This window comes from Zea mays, chromosome 2 (assembly GCF_902167145.1).
Source record: "Zea mays cultivar B73 chromosome 2, Zm-B73-REFERENCE-NAM-5.0, whole genome shotgun sequence".
NCBI classification, from domain to species: Eukaryota; Viridiplantae; Streptophyta; class Magnoliopsida; order Poales; family Poaceae; genus Zea; species Zea mays.
In genome coordinates, this window is record NC_050097.1 from 9,988,594 (window position 1) to 10,008,961 (window position 20,368).

The 20,368-nt window shown below is 43.8% G+C and overlaps 1 protein-coding gene and 1 long non-coding RNA gene across 5 annotated transcripts; one reads left to right on the plus strand and one right to left on the minus strand.

The window, feature by feature from the left end:
• Nucleotides 1-25: 25 nt before the first annotated feature.
• Nucleotides 26-4,331, minus strand: LOC100194281 (Imidazoleglycerol-phosphate dehydratase 1 chloroplastic). Of its 4 annotated transcripts, none has more exons than NM_001367084.1 (8): nucleotides 4,004-4,279; nucleotides 3,701-3,828; nucleotides 2,524-2,628; nucleotides 2,184-2,276; nucleotides 1,379-1,453; nucleotides 1,009-1,071; nucleotides 699-808; nucleotides 26-514 (listed from the first exon to the last, which is right to left on the minus strand). In NM_001367084.1, exons 1-8 carry the CDS (start codon nucleotides 4,203-4,205, stop codon nucleotides 487-489), a joined length of 804 nt encoding a protein of 267 aa, NP_001354013.1. In that variant the 5' UTR covers nucleotides 4,206-4,279; the 3' UTR covers nucleotides 26-486. The 4 variants fall into 4 exon arrangements, with proteins under 4 accessions (NP_001354013.1, XP_008667297.1, XP_008667299.1 ...); XM_008669075.2 differs by having other exon boundaries at nucleotides 85-514; nucleotides 4,007-4,331; XM_008669077.2 differs by having other exon boundaries at nucleotides 85-514; nucleotides 2,524-2,625; nucleotides 4,007-4,291.
• Nucleotides 4,332-12,477: 8,146 nt separating this feature from the next.
• On the plus strand, nucleotides 12,478-20,321 carry LOC118471929 (uncharacterized). Its single transcript, XR_004856134.1, has 5 exons — nucleotides 12,478-13,238; nucleotides 13,330-15,360; nucleotides 15,452-17,482; nucleotides 17,574-19,604; nucleotides 19,696-20,321. It is a non-coding gene; the product is annotated as an uncharacterized lncRNA (long non-coding RNA).
• The last annotated feature ends 47 nt before the right edge of the window (nucleotides 20,322-20,368 follow it).

Below are 20,368 nucleotides of genomic sequence, written 5' to 3' on the forward strand. Positions count from 1 at the left end.
TGGCCGCGCTTTATCCATCCCTTTTCCCAGATAATTGGAGGGCTCGTATTTTCTCAGCTCTCCCGTTAATTTGTTGGCAGAAACTGAACGCGCAAAGATCAATGCATTCCCTTCAATGTCCAAACAATTTACATACCCCTATGTTTCTGCGGATGATCCAGACGCAGCATTATTCCTGACCGGTGTAGCTTACAAAGTCACAGGCTCACAGCATGTCTAGACCTTCAATCTTCAGATATCCTGTAACTCCAGCGAGCAGATAATAGAGTTGCAGTAGCGAGCAGACGCGCTATGCCACTGTCACAAGGCAGATAATAAGTGGTGCTTGCTAGTTGCTAGATGGTTCTTGATTATCCCATTAGCAATGTTCAGAGGCTAACGCAGGCTCCCAACGTGAGCAGCAAAAACCAAGCTGTCTACTCTGCAGGTTTTCCTCTCATTGATGTGCGCTGCAGTGGAAGATATGCGTTCGTCCAAACTGCGATGCTATGATCTCGACAAGACACCTTTGGAGCTGCCATTGAGACAACCAAGAAACATATCAGGAGACGACAGGGTTGTAAACTTCTAAACCCAGTTATCCTCTACCAATGTCAGATATCAATCGACACTAGAAAACTCGAACTACATCTACAGAATGGTGTGGATCGAAATAACACTAGAAAACCGACAAAAGTTCTGAGTAAGGAAAGACAGACCTGGGGACAGTGCCTTGACGGCGCAGGTCATACTCTGTTGCCTGTCGAAGGGCCCGAGCAAACGCTTTGAAAGATGCCTCGATGATATGGTGTGAGTTTTTCCCAGCAAGCTTCAAAAGACAGTATGGAGCGAGATCAGGTGATAGGGACGGGGTCATGCAAATTCGCTATAAAAAATAGAGAAAACTCAACCATCTTGGCCTTATGCTCAGCCAGTCAATATGATTCTACAAAATGCCCGTGACTAAAATTGTATCACTGATCCAGCTGTTTTGAGGAGAATTTGATTTGAGCGGACAGCAATATGTACCTGACGGATGTGAAGAGTCATCCCAGATGTGTTCACCACAGATTGGAAGAAGTGCTCAACCAGCTGGGACCAAAACGAATAAATGAAACTTTTCTGTAAGTTAACTGCAGGAGTTTACAATGCAGAAAGGGCTGCATCGCATTGACAATGAACAAAATGACTGCCAAGTTTTCTTTGAAGATTTCATAAAAAAAGGGTATCTCTTTTTAAACACGGCAAGTGTTGTATTTGAAAAGTTGATGGAAACTTGAAACAAATGTTTCAGATGTGGCTATCAAGGATGTTGTTTCTTTTGTTTAAACATAAAGAAAATATCAACCTAACATATGTTGATACAGATGACAAAAGGTTTGCAAATTTCACAATTTACCTGTGTATCATATGTGCCAACTCTTTGAGTAGGAATATCTAAGCCACAGCTTAAATGAGGGCGACCAGACAGATCCTGGATACAGGGAAGTTAAAACATTGACAATATGACCAATGTGATGTGTCCAATAAAATAGATTAAACTAACATGAACCGAAAAATGGCAAACAAATATAAGATAACATTTAACAGAACAGCAATCGCATTATTTTTTTATTTTATGTGATAGATGAATATGGAAAACTTCATACACAAATAAAAAAAACTATGTAAAAAACCTGAATATTAGTGACTTCGTTTTGTGTTGGGGGTGAGGGTGGCTGCACCTACCCCCTTCCATGTAAAAAGTCCTAGGGCCGAAGAGGTCTGAAGACCTCCATGTAATTTGTAAGCCAAACGGAGTAGGGTGGAAGATTGCCTCCTCCCACCTCTCCTGACCCTCCAGACCTAGTATTTAGTACTTTCTCTCATCTCCTCTTTCCTGTAAGGGTCTAGTACACCAGCTTAACCTTCACTCCTGTGAAGCCACAAACGAAGGACTATAACCCCACATGCTGAAGTGCCAAAAAAGACATATAATGAGCCTCTAGTAATAGTATATGCCCATGAATTCGTGAAAATCCAAAAACAAAGAACTAGGTGATTGAGCACTTCTTAAGTGTAAAGCACTAGAGCCAGACATATGCAACTCAGGTACAAGACCACACAGCACTTGAGGTTTACGAATGCATATATGACAGGCACATCAAGTCAATGCAAAATTGCACATTTATAGTATTTAAATACAGAAAGAGAATGTGACTTACCAGTATAACCTCAACCGCTGCCTCATCAAGCGGTGCTGTAAAATGACCAAATCGGTTAATTCCCTTTCGATCACCAAGTGCTTCAAGTAGTGCCTACATAGACCATAAGAGAAGATCATCTTATTGATTATCTGCCTATCTATGATGATTCCATAGAACTAATTATAGGTGGTTCAGCATAAGTTATATGCTGAAAATAAAATATGGTGATTCGATGTTCAATTTAGTACAAAAAATAGGAAAGGAAAATACATGGATGTCCTAACCTCAAGTTAATAATCATCCCTACAAATGCTTCTAGAAGTGAAAACAACAAATACTCTTGGAAAGTAATAATCACCGTTCCAATTGCCAAAGCAATGTCCTCATTTGAGTGATGATCATCAATATGGGTGTCGCCTATTGCTTTAACGTAGACATCAAAGAGTCCATGTGATGCCAACTGCTGCAAGTTTCAAGATCAAAGTTAATGGCCAACTTTAACTGAAAAAGACATACTTATCTAACTTATTTAGAACCTTCTACTTTAAATCATACTCCCTCCGTCCCCTATCTTAAGGTCACGAAGGTTTGTCCTAAGTCAATGTTTTAAAACTTTGACCGTTAATAACAAAATATTCATAAATATTGACTAACTAAAAATGAAACTATTACATTTATTATTAAAACATCTGCCACAATATATATTTTTTTAATTTAAAAATAATTGTTTTTATAGATATTGTTGGTCAAAGTTTCAAAACTTTGACTTAAGACAAACCTTTGTGACCTTAAGATAGGGAACAGAGGGAGTATGACATGAGTAAAATAGAATAGAGACCATTTAAAGAATAGCAGCCTAAAAAATGTTTCCCAAGGGAATATAATGGAAAGTTGGAAATAGGCGATCTTTTACAAGAATTTTGCATGCTGACTATGGTTGTATTTTAGTATTTACAGTTATTTTTTTGTTCACAAGTGCTACTCACGTACAGTAGTCATTTTTGTCAATTATGTTAGAGGCATACGTCCCACTCACCACATTAGTTGTTAGGTGGAAGAGAAGTAGCACTCTCTCCACAAATCGCATCATGCTATGAAATGGAAAAATGAAACAGGTATTTTGCCAAGTAATTGCTTGATAGCACAGTCCCAATAGTGACCACAAGCAACACGTGGAACTAGAAAAGTGGTAGAGTTTTCCATCCATGTACAGTACATCACTTTCTCAAAAAAAAGTGATGGTACTACTGGCCCTCTTAAACATCTCCTTGACCTAAGAGCAGTAGACATCTTCTTAACTGCATTACACAAAAAGATTTTTTTTCCCTTTCAGAAGATGCCTCCATCAGTCCAATTTATGGATTTGATCAAGATGGCTTCATGTTAACTACGAGCCTCCCCTTTTGCACAAAAAAGTCTATTGTTATCATTCCCCATCCATGCATACCAAATAATCACAAAGAAAAAGAAGTAGAAGTATATTATGTCTATAAAAATGCCCCCGATTCCCTAATTACCACAGATAAACTACTCACATCGAGCATGTGATCCAAGAACGGTATCCCTGTGCTACACTCGGCGACACCAGTGCCATCAAGGTTGATCTTCACGTGCACATTTGTCTCTTTGGTCACCCTCTTAACCTCTCCAATCCTAGAAGATCCTGAAGATTTTGAACGCAATCATTAAAAAAATGTGCTTGGAATAAATACAGTCAGTCGAAATAGCTACCGTAAAGAAGAACAAATATGAAATATGAAGTGCTGGGCACAGCTGAGGAACAAATCAAACACGAAGCTGCACAGAGAGCAAAAAATTCCAGTATGAAACACACGAACCACCTATTGAGTCTCCATGCGCGGTAGGGGGGCCGGCGGCGGCCATGGCAGGCGACGGCTTGAGACGAAGCGAGAAGCCGAGCGCCCTAGCGGAGAAAGCAGGGGCACGACCGACAACACACAGCGAGGTTCTGGGAATCGGGGAAGCCGACGTGGAGGGTAGGCGGGCGGGGGATGTTGAGACGAGCCGCGCGGTGGTCATCGCCGGCGGCGGCGCTGCCGGTTTGCCTGGAGGCAGTGGACAACGGGTTGGGGAGGAGATGAGGGCGCGTGGACTCTATTGGGCCTTGGGTGGTGTAGAGAAGCAGGTTTGCTTATTAGTTGGGCTGGTTGATGCTTCATTTTCTGGGCCATTTGAGGAAAACACTTTGTTGGGCCCGCGCCTCGGAGTTCTTCTCTAGGCTTGTTTCTATTTTCAATTCCACATTCCACAGTTCCCCTAGAAAGTCCACGTTCTGATTTCAAATTAATTTTTCAAATAATAGTTCATGCACAGACGCTTACGTTTACGTAGATTCGACTATTTTATTAAAAACAGGAACAAAATAAAACCGGGATGATTTTCCAGGAAAAGCTACATGCAACTATTTTGTTGGCGCGTGATCATGATTACAGAAAAGCAAATATATAGCAATCCATACCCCCTCATCATTATACAGTACTCCAACTTGTCCTCTGCCTCTCAGAGGAGGGAACCGTCCGCAGTAGCCTTTTTTTAATATCATTTTTGGATGTGATGAAATTGAAGGCGGGGATAAAGACTGCCACCAATTCAAGGTGTATTTATTGGGAACAGTTGGACCAAATTGACGCGCGCACGTAGCGCTAGCACAGCACACAGATAGACTTGCAATTATTATTTTATTTTATTGAAAAATGCCTTCTCCTGTTTACAAGCACTTGGCGTTTTTTTTTTTTTTTTTGATAACGATGCGCTCTTGTAAACATAACTTTGACAACTGTTTTCTGTTTCAAAACATAAATGACCCTCAAATTGGAAAGGTTTCACTCATATTGGTTCTTATACAGCACTACTAAGGCTAGTGTCAGTGTAAGTTCCATCAGGATTTCATTTGTATTTAAAATCGTGACACGTCAAAAAAAAAACTAAATTACTTAGCATGTTAATTATAAAAGAAGAGAAAGTGTGTTTCATCACGATGGAACAGGGTTAATTACGTAAAAGCTGATGTAGCAGTTTTGATAGCTGTGCTGTAAATCTCCCTACCGAGATTGTACAATAGAGTATTTACAGAGCAGATCATAGAGCATAAGAGAGTGCAGAGAAGGCAATCAATTCAAATGCAAAGACCAAGACAAGCGAGGAAGAAGATTTCTATTCGATGCATGGATTTGGTGGATGTTTGCATCAGGTGGTTTGATAAACGTGCGTGTGATTTGGAGGAAATGCGTTGGACATGGATGAACGGGGGGCCCACCCTAGCCTATAACTCCGCTTCGTTCCTTCCCTCATTGAATCCCTCCCCCATCATCTGCACAGATTTTTCAACCAGGAACCACTCTGCATTCATGGAACCATTATTTATTGCGCGGGCGTGTTATTGAAGACTTGTAATTTTCCCTGCTATAGTACTAGTACCTGCTGCCGCGGACTCCTCTCCTCCGCTGCTATGCTACTCTCATGTTCTGCTGTAGACTGTAGTATGTGAGCGATCAGGATGCACATGTTGCGTGCTGTACTTGTAGATTACTGTACTCCTGCTTTGTCAAACGATGACCATCTCCCTCTGCATCAGCATGCATGCACCAAATCATTTAATACTCGGAGTCGAAAGTTGTGCTGACTTGCAAGTTTCTAGCTCCAAGAGTTTGCAGAGAATGCGCAACACAAGATATGTACGCGAGCGAGTACACAGGCACCTCTTAAGGCCGGTTTGGTGAAAAAAAAATGGAGGGGTTCAAGACTAATTTGATGGGCAGAGAATTGGAGAAAATCAATAGAGTAGAATTCTCTTGCTATCTAAATTTAAATAAGAAGGGGATTCCTCCTTATAAATCCTATTCAATTCTCTTTCCACCAAATCAACGTCTAGTTTGGGTACTTTATTATCGATCCTAATCCACCTCAGCATATATGGATTGAGGTCAATATTAGAGTATCCAAACAAAGTCTTATAGAGAAGAATCCCCTCGCTCTTCAGGCATGGGGAAGGAATACGCTCAATATTCAATTTTTTGAATAGCGAGGGTTTCCTCACTGTAGGAATACGCTCAATATTCAACATATATGGACCCTCTACATTTTTCGGGTCATCAAACCAGCACTTAGCGTCAAAACACACTGTAGGGGTTGGTTTGGTAGACATTCATCACTAAAAATGTAAATCTTGAATTAGAAATTATCACGGACCAGCCGTGGATCTACCAGAAAAGTGTTAGACTAATATATCAGCTATAGATCCACACAAGTAGATTTTGTTTAGAATGACATATTTTATGCTTAGAATAGAACCCATTACCCACCTATCAATATCTACCATTTGTGTTGCATTCAGAAACATATCAAAGGAGAAACTAAATTATGGATTGGGGGTTGGAGATGGTCGCAAGCCCGCAATGCGAATGAACGGAGCTAACGTGGAGAGGATGCGCGAATTACAAACATATATGGTTTCTATGTTCAGTGCGTATGATAATGATAATGTATTTTATGAAGATGGCACACGCCTAGACCAATCAAACCACTATGTCACTAAAATCAGTTGTTATCAGACTGATTGGTCAGTAGAGCCACTGATTGGTGTTGGAATCAACGTGGTGGATACCGACCAAAGATCAGCAGTCGATATCGTCTCACGTTGTATCCAGTCTAAGGCTATATATACACACACACTCTCTGCTCTAAATGATTTCCTCATCAATTCCTCGTTTCTCTTCAAAAACGTTCTCTACATCTCAGCATTTATACATCAAAGTCTACATTAGGATACATTTTTTCTCCAAATTTTATATATAGTAGCATATAGTCTGTGCTAACGTTATGATTCCGCGGAGGGGAGGGTCAACGACAGAGGCACGAGTGAGAGGAAAGGACGGTGGGGACACGAGGGACGGGTGGCAGGGTTGCAGTGGAAGGGAGGATGAGGCATGATACAGATAATGTTGTTCATTGGATTTGAGTGGGTAGAAGAGAAGAGGATTATCCAATAATCCCAACCGTTGGTTTTGATGATGTGTTAAGTCTAGGTGCAATTTGTTTGGTGTATTTAGTGGATGTTATCTATGTGGGTTGATTTGGTAAGGTGAGTTTTATAAAATTAAACTAATGTATTATATGGTGGTACCGATAAATTAAAGTTAGTTCATAATGATGGAGATTGTTAAAGTAAAATAGATTAATTATGTGGTAAATTGATTAAGTTTTTTCACCGGTGAAACTGTCTTTAAGCATACCTTTAACAACTACAGCAATATAATGCGATACAACATCTAGAGTAATCGTTGCGACGAAAATAAGGTCCGCCTCTGCCATAGTACACCGAAACTGCTACCATCAATACCGTGCGTACCATGGCCGGGGACATGCATGTTTCTATCCGTTTTCTTGCATATTGTACATTGGGCAGGTACTGTACAGTACAGATAACAAGTTGAAACAGCTGCCGAGCCGCGGCTGCAGTGGTTCTTCAGGCTTGTGCTCCAACTCCTCTGATTCCTGCTCGTACTTGCAGCAGTCATGGCGTTCGATCGGTTGCGTTGCATCTGCGACACAGCACGTACGCTCTACGCTGCTGGCTCTCTGGTCGCTCCCCTCCCCTTCTTGATTCTGGAAGGTCGACGATGGCGTTTGTTTTGTGAAACTTTTAAATGCTGCAATCTGTACTGTCATCCGGCAGTAATGGATCAGCCGACCTCTGAACCGTTTGCGTAGAGCACAAAGTCCATCCTCTGAACCACTGCTCCTAACCACTATCCATTCATTGCGTAGAGATGTAGCTACAGACATATATTTATTTGTATTGTCCATGCGTCCTGGATATTTTCTGCTCAATTCAGTATGGTTCCCCCCACCCCACCCCGGTTGAGGATTCCTGTTGCCAACGGTTAGTTGACCAAGCATGGGCGTGGCTAGTATCTCATCATCATCAAACTAAAAAAAAACCATTTCCGAAATCCGCATATCAGGACGGACATGTCTTTCTCCTATGTCAACTAACAGATATGTATTTAATAATATAATAGGAACTCGATGCTCCATCTCACATTTCGTTCCCTACAAAGGCTACATCAGCTACTTAATGGCGGTCAAACGTGTAGACAGTCATAGGACGTCCGCGCAGCCATGGTTCATGGATGGATGCCGCGGAGGCTGTAAGGCCATTTTCAACCAGAATTTCATCGTATTATTTTCAATATTATCACATCATCAATAGTGAGATAAAATAAATAATAAAACATACATTCTCAATATAGAAGTTTCACTCCATAATTTTATAGGCTACGATCTTAATTAACTGTTGCATCTAAATTGCCATTTGAAATATATGAAATAAATAGAGATGAAACAAATAGCCCTCAACGGTGGTTTCATGCGTTTTTTCAATATCTTGGAAATTAGCTGATATGGTTTCATTGTGACGAAACTAGTTCCATCCATTTAATAATAAATATGGTGTCATGTCATCCAAAAACACTGATGTAGCACTCTAATTAATATATGAAACTTCATATGAAATTATGCATTGAGAATATCATAGCATACTTGATATGGCGTTATTGAGAGCAAGAATTTGCGGGTTTGATCTTGACGGTGGAGACGAGATAATAGACTCGTGTCACAATAAAGCATAATATCTTATATTATAAGAACAAAACTAGTAATGTAGGCAACTGTTGGCTGTAAGGATCTTTGTTGCTTATCTTTTAGCTCATATGTATAGTTAGCACATAACTATTAAGGACCTGTTTGAATCCGCATGACTGAAGCAAAATGACTAAAGTTTAGTTAGTTTAAGAGCTAAACTTCCAAACACACAGGATTAAAAGTGACATATTTTAGCTCCTTTAGCTCCCAAGGAGTAGCTAAAACTAACTAAAACCCATGCTTTATAGCTGGTCCCCACACTCACACCTGCACCCCGACACTTATTGTAAACTTGTAGTAAGTCCCCCACTCCCGTCTTCCAAACAATATTTCAAGTAGCTGGTCCCCCACTCCTTTAGTCCCACACCGACGCAACATTTATGACTACAATTTCGTTAATAACTCCTTAAGTCATTTGTTCTAAATAGGTGGTGACTAAATTTTAGTGAGCCGTTTTAGTTTAGCCTTATGGATCCAAATAGGGTATAATGCATAAGCCATTTGTCTCTCTCACAAAGTTTCTAGGTTCTTGTACCCAAACCCGTATCTTGTCTATCGCCTCTTGTTTGTCCTCCATCTCAGCACATAGTCTACTTACATCATATTATTATACTTGCTTTATTTGCAACCTGTATAATGTGTTAAAGGGGAGTACATTTATCTATTTTTATATAGTCAGTGCACATATATTATTCTAGTTCTAGTCGTTTAATATAAAAAAGTTGTTGTGACCCCTGAACAATGCAGATCCCTTTATTTTCCTCTTCACGCAAACCCCGTGATATCCATTTTCTCGTGACAACTAGATTATTCTGAAATCCAAATTCCTAGAAAAGATCTTTAGAAAAAGTTATCCCGAACTAGCCCTATGTTGACTGAAGAGGGTGAGGATGAGCGGTGAATGTGATCTTTCTCTTTACTCGTCACGTTAGAGTAGATCAGACCTCTCTAAGAGAGTATGCGAGACAAGAGTACCAGTGAACATTGTTTTACGTGCTAGCTCTCTCCCTATTTATATACGTGATGTAAAAAGAGTCTGTGATGTAGAGGTTGTTGCGATTTGATCGTGACACGAGGTAAGAGTCTGATTCGGTCTTTTTGATCGAGTCGGGTGAGATTAATCCAACAGTTGTTACTAGTTGAGCTAAAAATAAGCTTAAATTGGTTATGGTTCTCTAACCATAGCTGAATAGGACGGGAGATTACCCCTTCACAACCAGTCGATCTCCTGTCCTTGGGAGATTACCCCTCCAAGCTCGGTTTCATCTGTTCTTCGTTTTAGCTTCAGCCATCTGTGTCTCTGGGCAATCTGGAATTACCGTCATGAGACTGTCTTTCGAGCTGCAAAACCGTCAGTTCATCGCTTGCGTCGCCGATGCAGAGACGAAGCGCGTCTTTGGAGCTGCCGTCTAATAGGACGGGACGTGATCTATCGTCGCGCATTATGGCCATTGCTCTAGCTGCTCCTGCCCTCCACCCCTTTCTCTGGATTGATGTATCTCCAGCTCCCCCATCTAAACAACTATCACTATGTAATCCATTGTAAGGAATCTATCGTGGTGATTAATGTAGAGACTTTTAAAGTCTTTCAAGAGGCTATTTGCAAAAAAAATGTAGAGTTGTCTCTCCATAAAGAAACGTCTCTGATTCGTAATCCAAGTAAGAACAGATATCTCACCTTCTAGTGTACGAATTCATGCTGTACAAATATATTTACTTATGTATTTATTAATAAACTATATTTATAGACAATTCATTATATAATAGAGTCTCTTAATCATCTCTTGTTTTTAGAACTGTTTTGATGCCTTTCCCCTGTATATGCCCTAAACTCAGGCTGAGTCTTATTAATGAATCAGTGGGAACCCTTCATCCCCTGAACCTTTTAAAAAAAATTACTTATAATTTTAGCTAAAACACTACGCTATTTATTATTAAGATGTACTAGAACTAACTAAAATAGTAAGCTAGAGGTTAATCCTTGTACGTGGCGGGGATGGTGCCCGGCTTCAACGAGCGCACGGCGGCAATGAGAGAGGTAGGAAAGCAGGTAGTAGGTGCGTGCCGGTGGCGTTCGGAAGATCGGTTCAATCTAATGGCTGGAAAAATCGTGTGCCAGAAGTATCTTAAATCATAATAATGTTTTAAACTAACGCCTTTTCCCTACAGAGTACGATTCCTAGTTGTAAATGCAGACCATGCTCTCGCAATTCCAAACCCAAATTCTATAGAATTTCAGTACAGTACGCAGCTCCTGTTGAAAAAAAAAAAAAGAAAGAAGAAGAGCAGGTGACCGGCCATTGAGCTACCCTGCCACAGAGGATCCCGGGTGGGCACTTGCTCCGGACATTAATGCGGAGATAACCAAAGGTCATAAACAATCCGTTCATTAATAAGTGCAGGCAAAGACGAAGATATTGATTGCATTCAATGGGGGGGGGGGGGGGGGGGGGGGCAATTGAACTCTCTCTTGGGTGTGAAGATTTAGGAAGCTACTTTTCCTGTGACACTTTCATTCGTCGTTGGGCTAGTTAATGCGTTTGTTGCGGGTCGTTTTACCCGGCCGGCCACACGATGACACGACCGAAGGAAATGCAGCGAAACGGAGCACTCTGACCCCCAATCGTGACTATCTTAAAAAAACGAAAAAAAGGGGCATCCTTCCTGCCTAATAATCATCAAAAGGAAAATTAGTTAGGGCATGTACAGTGGAGAGACACCAAAACAGTTCTCCAAGCACAGGAGACAACTAAGAGACTCTATTGTACAATGGAGTGTCTATAAACGTAGTCTATTAATAAATACAGAATTAAATGTATTTGTATAGCATCAGATCGATAGAACAGACGACAAATTCGTACAGTGCGAAGTGAGGCGTCTGTTGCTACTTGGTTTACGAGCCAGAGGCGTCTCTTCACGGAGAGACGGCTCTAAGATTTTTTTGCAAATAACCCCTTAAACACCTTAAGAGACTCCACATTAAACACCACTGTACATGCCCTTATACCATAGAAAAAATCAAAAGAAAAATGTTATCGTCGGAAAAATTTATTAATGGAAACAAAATTATAGAGACCGACTGCAACTATCCTCTACAGCCATGTATTGTTAGCCTTGCTCTTACAGAGATTTAAGAAATGATAGAGTACACAGTACACTTGCTGTTTTTAAAGACTTTATATCAACTAGATGTTTGATCATTAAACTCAATATATTATTCCTTGTAAAAAAACAATATAAATCGAGTATAAAGTGTGCGAAGTGCATTCTACGAGTTCTCGATGAGTGTCGTGCATTGCATGAGCACGATCGAGTCAAGGCAGCAGGTCTTCTTCACGATCCTTGTGTTTAATTGCGTGCGATGCAAAAGATCATCTCGTCACGGGTTGCTGCACATTAAAGGCCTTCGTATTCGGTGGTTATGGAAAACAATCTTCACCATCAAGTCGTGACAAGATACGAGTAATGATCACGTTCTGCGCTAGGGAGTGTACGCGCGTCTTCTTGATGTATAATACTCTCCAGCGACAGATACGTTACGTAACGTAACCCAATTTCGTTTCTTCCTTCCTAATTGTGTAGTAATTGGTAATCACCTACCGGCTAGCGCTAGCTATAATGATGTGAAGCAGTGGTTCCCTGGTCCAACGAAGCTTACTATTGCTATATTCACACTTTCCACTACCATATCCCTACTACTATTAAGAAGCTAAGGTGGGCGCAGGGCGACACCACGGCTCCGCCTCCACCGTGCACCCTGCCATCGCAAGCCTGCCACCACCACCCGCCTCACACGCGCGACCCGCCTGTCCCCACCACCTCCCCGACCCAAGCCCCATCCACCGCACGCCTGCCCCCGCGCCTCCCCCGTCCTGCCCCCACCGCCGCACAATCCGCCATGCCTCAGCCTCGCAATATCCTCCATGCCAGCGTCTCTGCTTCTCCTCCGTGCAACCGCCCGACCCGCCGCCTTCCCCTCCGCAAAACAGCCATGCCCCCGCCTCGGCTAACCCTACGCGCAGATCCGCAGCCGCCTGACCCGCCAGGACCCCGCCTCTCCTTCCCCTTCGCGCTCAAACAACCAAGCCGAGGTCCGCGCAGCCACACGAACTGCCATGACCTCGCACGATCCGTCATGCCCCCGCCTCGCACAATCCATCGTGCCTTCCCCTCCGTGCAACCGCCCGACCCGCCAGGAACCCGCCTCTCCTTCCCCTCCGCGCTCAAGCCGAGGAAATGCACCCACAAATTTGGAAGCCGCGGCAATGGCGCCCGATTTGGCTATGGCGTGCATGATCTCCATCGGCTGATTTGGAAACCGCGCAATCTACGTCGGCGATTTGGAAACCACGATCTCGGTACCGCAATCACAACAATTGTCCCCCAAATGTCGCGACCACCGACGTCCAGGTTAGTCTGCGCTGGTCCTTCATTTTCATGTGTGTGCCAACATCTTCATGTTCAGTAGATTCTCAGTTTGGTTCTTCTCTTTTTGGTTCAGCTGACTTAGGAACGACCAAGCAGGAGCCTACTCCTCATTTGCCCCTGTTCAGAGGTATAAATTTCACTAGCTTCTCTAGCAGTTCATGATTATGCATAACCATGTTCTTGCCTGTTCGAACCTAGATATACAATGTTCTTATGTGCTAGCGGTTCCTGCTGGTACAATTTTTTTCCCGAGTTGTTGCTAATCTATGTTTATGTATTAGTTCATAGTGTGTTTAGTTTTGCTTTGCTTTCTTAACGATGTAGAAATACACTGCTTTTCAGTACTGCTTTTCATGTATCACTATTAGCCTGTTAGGTTGCAGACCATGGTATATTGTGGACTTGTAGGAAAAAACAACTTACATAAACCAACGTTTATATAAGATAGCATCTAGCAACTTTTGTATAAAGCAGCCATTGGTATAGCCAAACAGAAAGTAGACTGCTGGGGTAACTTCAGTTGTAGATATTGGCAGATGAGCTTTGTTTGGCATTGCCATTTTGCCCAGCCTCTGACTTCATGAAATGGTCCTTGCCTGGGTGTGTGCAACATGTGCCAACACCAAACACCGTTAAGGTACACAGAAACACCATGGTAACCCCAGCCCCATTGCCCAAGAGTGCTTGATCAGTATAAAAGGCATGAAAGGCAAATTGCAGATGCATATGTAGAGGTCTATATCAGACATCACAACTAAACAACATAATACTTGTGGCTTATGTCAAGGATGCTGATCAGACTATGTTATAATAATGTGAAACACTACAGATAAAAGTAAATGTATTCAACAATGGCCAGCTCCCATCTGTGTTGTCTTAACTTCAGGATCACAAATTGTCTCCAGGCCACTCAACAATAATCAGAACATATTAGAAAAAAACAGTTGTCAACAATCCAACTATTCATTATACAATAGCCAAGATAAACAATATATAGTAAGAATGGTAGAAGAGCAAAAGGAATGTACACACCTTGAAGTCATCCTGTTTACGATAGTTGGACCATTTAGTCTAAAAGCTGATGAGTGACAAAAGATATCATAAAAAAGAATGGAAGATACTTACGCCTGCCCCATTGAATTCCACACGTCCCAAAGGCTGGGACCAAGCATATCCATTACCTAAAAATATAAGTGAATAAAAACTGTTGAGCTGCAAAGAAATAGAGTAATAAGAAGTGAACTCACAAGTATATAGTAGTCGCCCTGACGACCCTTGTAGTGGACCGATGGTATGCCATAGCAACCATTGAGAGTGCTAGCAAACAATACCAATAGTCAGAAAGAAAGTCTCCACAAAAAAACAAAGATGGCAGGATGAGCATCCCTACTACTATTAAGAAGCTAAGGTGGGCGCAGGGCGACACCACGGCTCCGCCTCCACCGTGCACCCTGCCATCGCAAGCCTGCCACCACCACCCGCCTCACACGCGCGACCCGCCTGTCCCCACCACCTCCCCGACCCAAGCCCCATCCACCGCACGCCTGCCCCCGCGCCTCCCCCGTCCTGCCCCCACCGCCGCACAATCCGCCATGCCTCAGCCTCGCAATATCCTCCATGCCAGCGTCTCTGCTTCTCCTCCGTGCAACCGCCCGACCCGCCGCCTTCCCCTCCGCAAAACAGCCATGCCCCCGCCTCGGCTAACCCTACGCGCAGATCCGCAGCCGCCTGACCCGCCAGGACCCCGCCTCTCCTTCCCCTTCGCGCTCAAACAACCAAGCCGAGGTCCGCGCAGCCACACGAACTGCCATGACCTCGCACGATCCGTCATGCCCCCGCCTCGCACAATCCATCGTGCCTTCCCCTCCGTGCAACCGCCCGACCCGCCAGGAACCCGCCTCTCCTTCCCCTCCGCGCTCAAGCCGAGGAAATGCACCCACAAATTTGGAAGCCGCGGCAATGGCGCCCGATTTGGCTATGGCGTGCATGATCTCCATCGGCTGATTTGGAAACCGCGCAATCTACGTCGGCGATTTGGAAACCACGATCTCGGTACCGCAATCACAACAATTGTCCCCCAAATGTCGCGACCACCGACGTCCAGGTTAGTCTGCGCTGGTCCTTCATTTTCATGTGTGTGCCAACATCTTCATGTTCAGTAGATTCTCAGTTTGGTTCTTCTCTTTTTGGTTCAGCTGACTTAGGAACGACCAAGCAGGAGCCTACTCCTCATTTGCCCCTGTTCAGAGGTATAAATTTCACTAGCTTCTCTAGCAGTTCATGATTATGCATAACCATGTTCTTGCCTGTTCGAACCTAGATATACAATGTTCTTATGTGCTAGCGGTTCCTGCTGGTACAATTTTTTTCCCGAGTTGTTGCTAATCTATGTTTATGTATTAGTTCATAGTGTGTTTAGTTTTGCTTTGCTTTCTTAACGATGTAGAAATACACTGCTTTTCAGTACTGCTTTTCATGTATCACTATTAGCCTGTTAGGTTGCAGACCATGGTATATTGTGGACTTGTAGGAAAAAACAACTTACATAAACCAACGTTTATATAAGATAGCATCTAGCAACTTTTGTATAAAGCAGCCATTGGTATAGCCAAACAGAAAGTAGACTGCTGGGGTAACTTCAGTTGTAGATATTGGCAGATGAGCTTTGTTTGGCATTGCCATTTTGCCCAGCCTCTGACTTCATGAAATGGTCCTTGCCTGGGTGTGTGCAACATGTGCCAACACCAAACACCGTTAAGGTACACAGAAACACCATGGTAACCCCAGCCCCATTGCCCAAGAGTGCTTGATCAGTATAAAAGGCATGAAAGGCAAATTGCAGATGCATATGTAGAGGTCTATATCAGACATCACAACTAAACAACATAATACTTGTGGCTTATGTCAAGGATGCTGATCAGACTATGTTATAATAATGTGAAACACTACAGATAAAAGTAAATGTATTCAACAATGGCCAGCTCCCATCTGTGTTGTCTTAACTTCAGGATCACAAATTGTCTCCAGGCCACTCAACAATAATCAGAACATATTAGAAAAAAACAGTTGTCAACAATCCAACTATTCATTATACAATAGCCAAGATAAACAATATATAGTAAGAATGGTAGAAGAGCAAAAGGAATGTACACACCTTGAAGTCATCCTGTTTACGATAGTTGGACCATTTAGTCTAAAAGCTGATGAGTGACAAAAGATATCATAAAAAAGAATGGAAGATACTTACGCCTGCCCCATTGAATTCCACACGTCCCAAAGGCTGGGACCAAGCATATCCATTACCTAAAAATATAAGTGAATAAAAACTGTTGAGCTGCAAAGAAATAGAGTAATAAGAAGTGAACTCACAAGTATATAGTAGTCGCCCTGACGACCCTTGTAGTGGACCGATGGTATGCCATAGCAACCATTGAGAGTGCTAGCAAACAATACCAATAGTCAGAAAGAAAGTCTCCACAAAAAAACAAAGATGGCAGGATGAGCATCCCTACTACTATTAAGAAGCTAAGGTGGGCGCAGGGCGACACCACGGCTCCGCCTCCACCGTGCACCCTGCCATCGCAAGCCTGCCACCACCACCCGCCTCACACGCGCGACCCGCCTGTCCCCACCACCTCCCCGACCCAAGCCCCATCCACCGCACGCCTGCCCCCGCGCCTCCCCCGTCCTGCCCCCACCGCCGCACAATCCGCCATGCCTCAGCCTCGCAATATCCTCCATGCCAGCGTCTCTGCTTCTCCTCCGTGCAACCGCCCGACCCGCCGCCTTCCCCTCCGCAAAACAGCCATGCCCCCGCCTCGGCTAACCCTACGCGCAGATCCGCAGCCGCCTGACCCGCCAGGACCCCGCCTCTCCTTCCCCTTCGCGCTCAAACAACCAAGCCGAGGTCCGCGCAGCCACACGAACTGCCATGACCTCGCACGATCCGTCATGCCCCCGCCTCGCACAATCCATCGTGCCTTCCCCTCCGTGCAACCGCCCGACCCGCCAGGAACCCGCCTCTCCTTCCCCTCCGCGCTCAAGCCGAGGAAATGCACCCACAAATTTGGAAGCCGCGGCAATGGCGCCCGATTTGGCTATGGCGTGCATGATCTCCATCGGCTGATTTGGAAACCGCGCAATCTACGTCGGCGATTTGGAAACCACGATCTCGGTACCGCAATCACAACAATTGTCCCCCAAATGTCGCGACCACCGACGTCCAGGTTAGTCTGCGCTGGTCCTTCATTTTCATGTGTGTGCCAACATCTTCATGTTCAGTAGATTCTCAGTTTGGTTCTTCTCTTTTTGGTTCAGCTGACTTAGGAACGACCAAGCAGGAGCCTACTCCTCATTTGCCCCTGTTCAGAGGTATAAATTTCACTAGCTTCTCTAGCAGTTCATGATTATGCATAACCATGTTCTTGCCTGTTCGAACCTAGATATACAATGTTCTTATGTGCTAGCGGTTCCTGCTGGTACAATTTTTTTCCCGAGTTGTTGCTAATCTATGTTTATGTATTAGTTCATAGTGTGTTTAGTTTTGCTTTGCTTTCTTAACGATGTAGAATTACACTGCTTTTCAGTACTGCTTTTCATGTATCACTATTAGCCTGTTAGGTTGCAGACCATGGTATATTGTGGACTTGTAGGAAAAAACAACTTACATAAACCAACGTTTATATAAGATAGCATCTAGCAACTTTTGTATAAAGCAGCCATTGGTATAGCCAAACAGAAAGTAGACTGCTGGGGTAACTTCAGTTGTAGATATTGGCAGATGAGCTTTGTTTGGCATTGCCATTTTGCCCAGCCTCTGACTTCATGAAATGGTCCTTGCCTGGGTGTGTGCAACATGTGCCAACACCAAACACCGTTAAGGTACACAGAAACACCATGGTAACCCCAGCCCCATTGCCCAAGAGTGCTTGATCAGTATAAAAGGCATGAAAGGCAAATTGCAGATGCATATGTAGAGGTCTATATCAGACATCACAACTAAACAACATAATACTTGTGGCTTATGTCAAGGATGCTGATCAGACTATGTTATAATAATGTGAAACACTACAGATAAAAGTAAATGTATTCAACAATGGCCAGCTCCCATCTGTGTTGTCTTAACTTCAGGATCACAAATTGTCTCCAGGCCACTCAACAATAATCAGAACATATTAGAAAAAAACAGTTGTCAACAATCCAACTATTCATTATACAATAGCCAAGATAAACAATATATAGTAAGAATGGTAGAAGAGCAAAAGGAATGTACACACCTTGAAGTCATCCTGTTTACGATAGTTGGACCATTTAGTCTAAAAGCTGATGAGTGACAAAAGATATCATAAAAAAGAATGGAAGATACTTACGCCTGCCCCATTGAATTCCACACGTCCCAAAGGCTGGGACCAAGCATATCCATTACCTAAAAATATAAGTGAATAAAAACTGTTGAGCTGCAAAGAAATAGAGTAATAAGAAGTGAACTCACAAGTATATAGTAGTCGCCCTGACGACCCTTGTAGTGGACCGATGGTATGCCATAGCAACCATTGAGAGTGCTAGCAAACAATACCAATAGTCAGAAAGAAAGTCTCCACAAAAAAACAAAGATGGCAGGATGAGCATCCCTACTACTATTAAGAAGCTAAGGTGGGCGCAGGGCGACACCACGGCTCCGCCTCCACCGTGCACCCTGCCATCGCAAGCCTGCCACCACCACCCGCCTCACACGCGCGACCCGCCTGTCCCCACCACCTCCCCGACCCAAGCCCCATCCACCGCACGCCTGCCCCCGCGCCTCCCCCGTCCTGCCCCCACCGCCGCACAATCCGCCATGCCTCAGCCTCGCAATATCCTCCATGCCAGCGTCTCTGCTTCTCCTCCGTGCAACCGCCCGACCCGCCGCCTTCCCCTCCGCAAAACAGCCATGCCCCCGCCTCGGCTAACCCTACGCGCAGATCCGCAGCCGCCTGACCCGCCAGGACCCCGCCTCTCCTTCCCCTTCGCGCTCAAACAACCAAGCCGAGGTCCGCGCAGCCACACGAACTGCCATGACCTCGCACGATCCGTCATGCCCCCGCCTCGCACAATCCATCGTGCCTTCCCCTCCGTGCAACCGCCCGACCCGCCAGGAACCCGCCTCTCCTTCCCCTCCGCGCTCAAGCCGAGGAAATGCACCCACAAATTTGGAAGCCGCGGCAATGGCGCCCGATTTGGCTATGGCGTGCATGATCTCCATCGGCTGATTTGGAAACCGCGCAATCTACGTCAGCGATTTGGAAACCACGATCTCGGTACCGCAATCACAACAATTGTCCCCCAAATGTCGCGACCACCGACGTCCAGGTTAGTCTGCGCTGGTCCTTCATTTTCATGTGTGTGCCAACATCTTCATGTTCAGTAGATTCTCAGTTTGGTTCTTCTCTTTTTGGTTCAGCTGACTTAGGAACGACCAAGCAGGAGCCTACTCCTCATTTGCCCCTGTTCAGAGGTATAAATTTCACTAGCTTCTCTAGCAGTTCATGATTATGCATAACCATGTTCTTGCCTGTTCGAACCTAGATATACAATGTTCTTATGTGCTAGCGGTTCCTGCTGGTACAATTTTTTTCCCGAGTTGTTGCTAATCTATGTTTATGTATTAGTTCATAGTGTGTTTAGTTTTGCTTTGCTTTCTTAACGATGTAGAATTACACTGCTTTTCAGTACTGCTTTTCATGTATCACTATTAGCCTGTTAGGTTGCAGACCATGGTATATTGTGGACTTGTAGGAAAAAACAACTTACATAAACCAACGTTTATATAAGATAGCATCTAGCAACTTTTGTATAAAGCAGCCATTGGTATAGCCAAACAGAAAGTAGACTGCTGGGGTAACTTCAGTTGTAGATATTGGCAGATGAGCTTTGTTTGGCATTGCCATTTTGCCCAGCCTCTGACTTCATGAAATGGTCCTTGCCTGGGTGTGTGCAACATGTGCCAACACCAAACACCGTTAAGGTACACAGAAACACCATGGTAACCCCAGCCCCATTGCCCAAGAGTGCTTGATCAGTATAAAAGGCATGAAAGGCAAATTGCAGATGCATATGTAGAGGTCTATATCAGA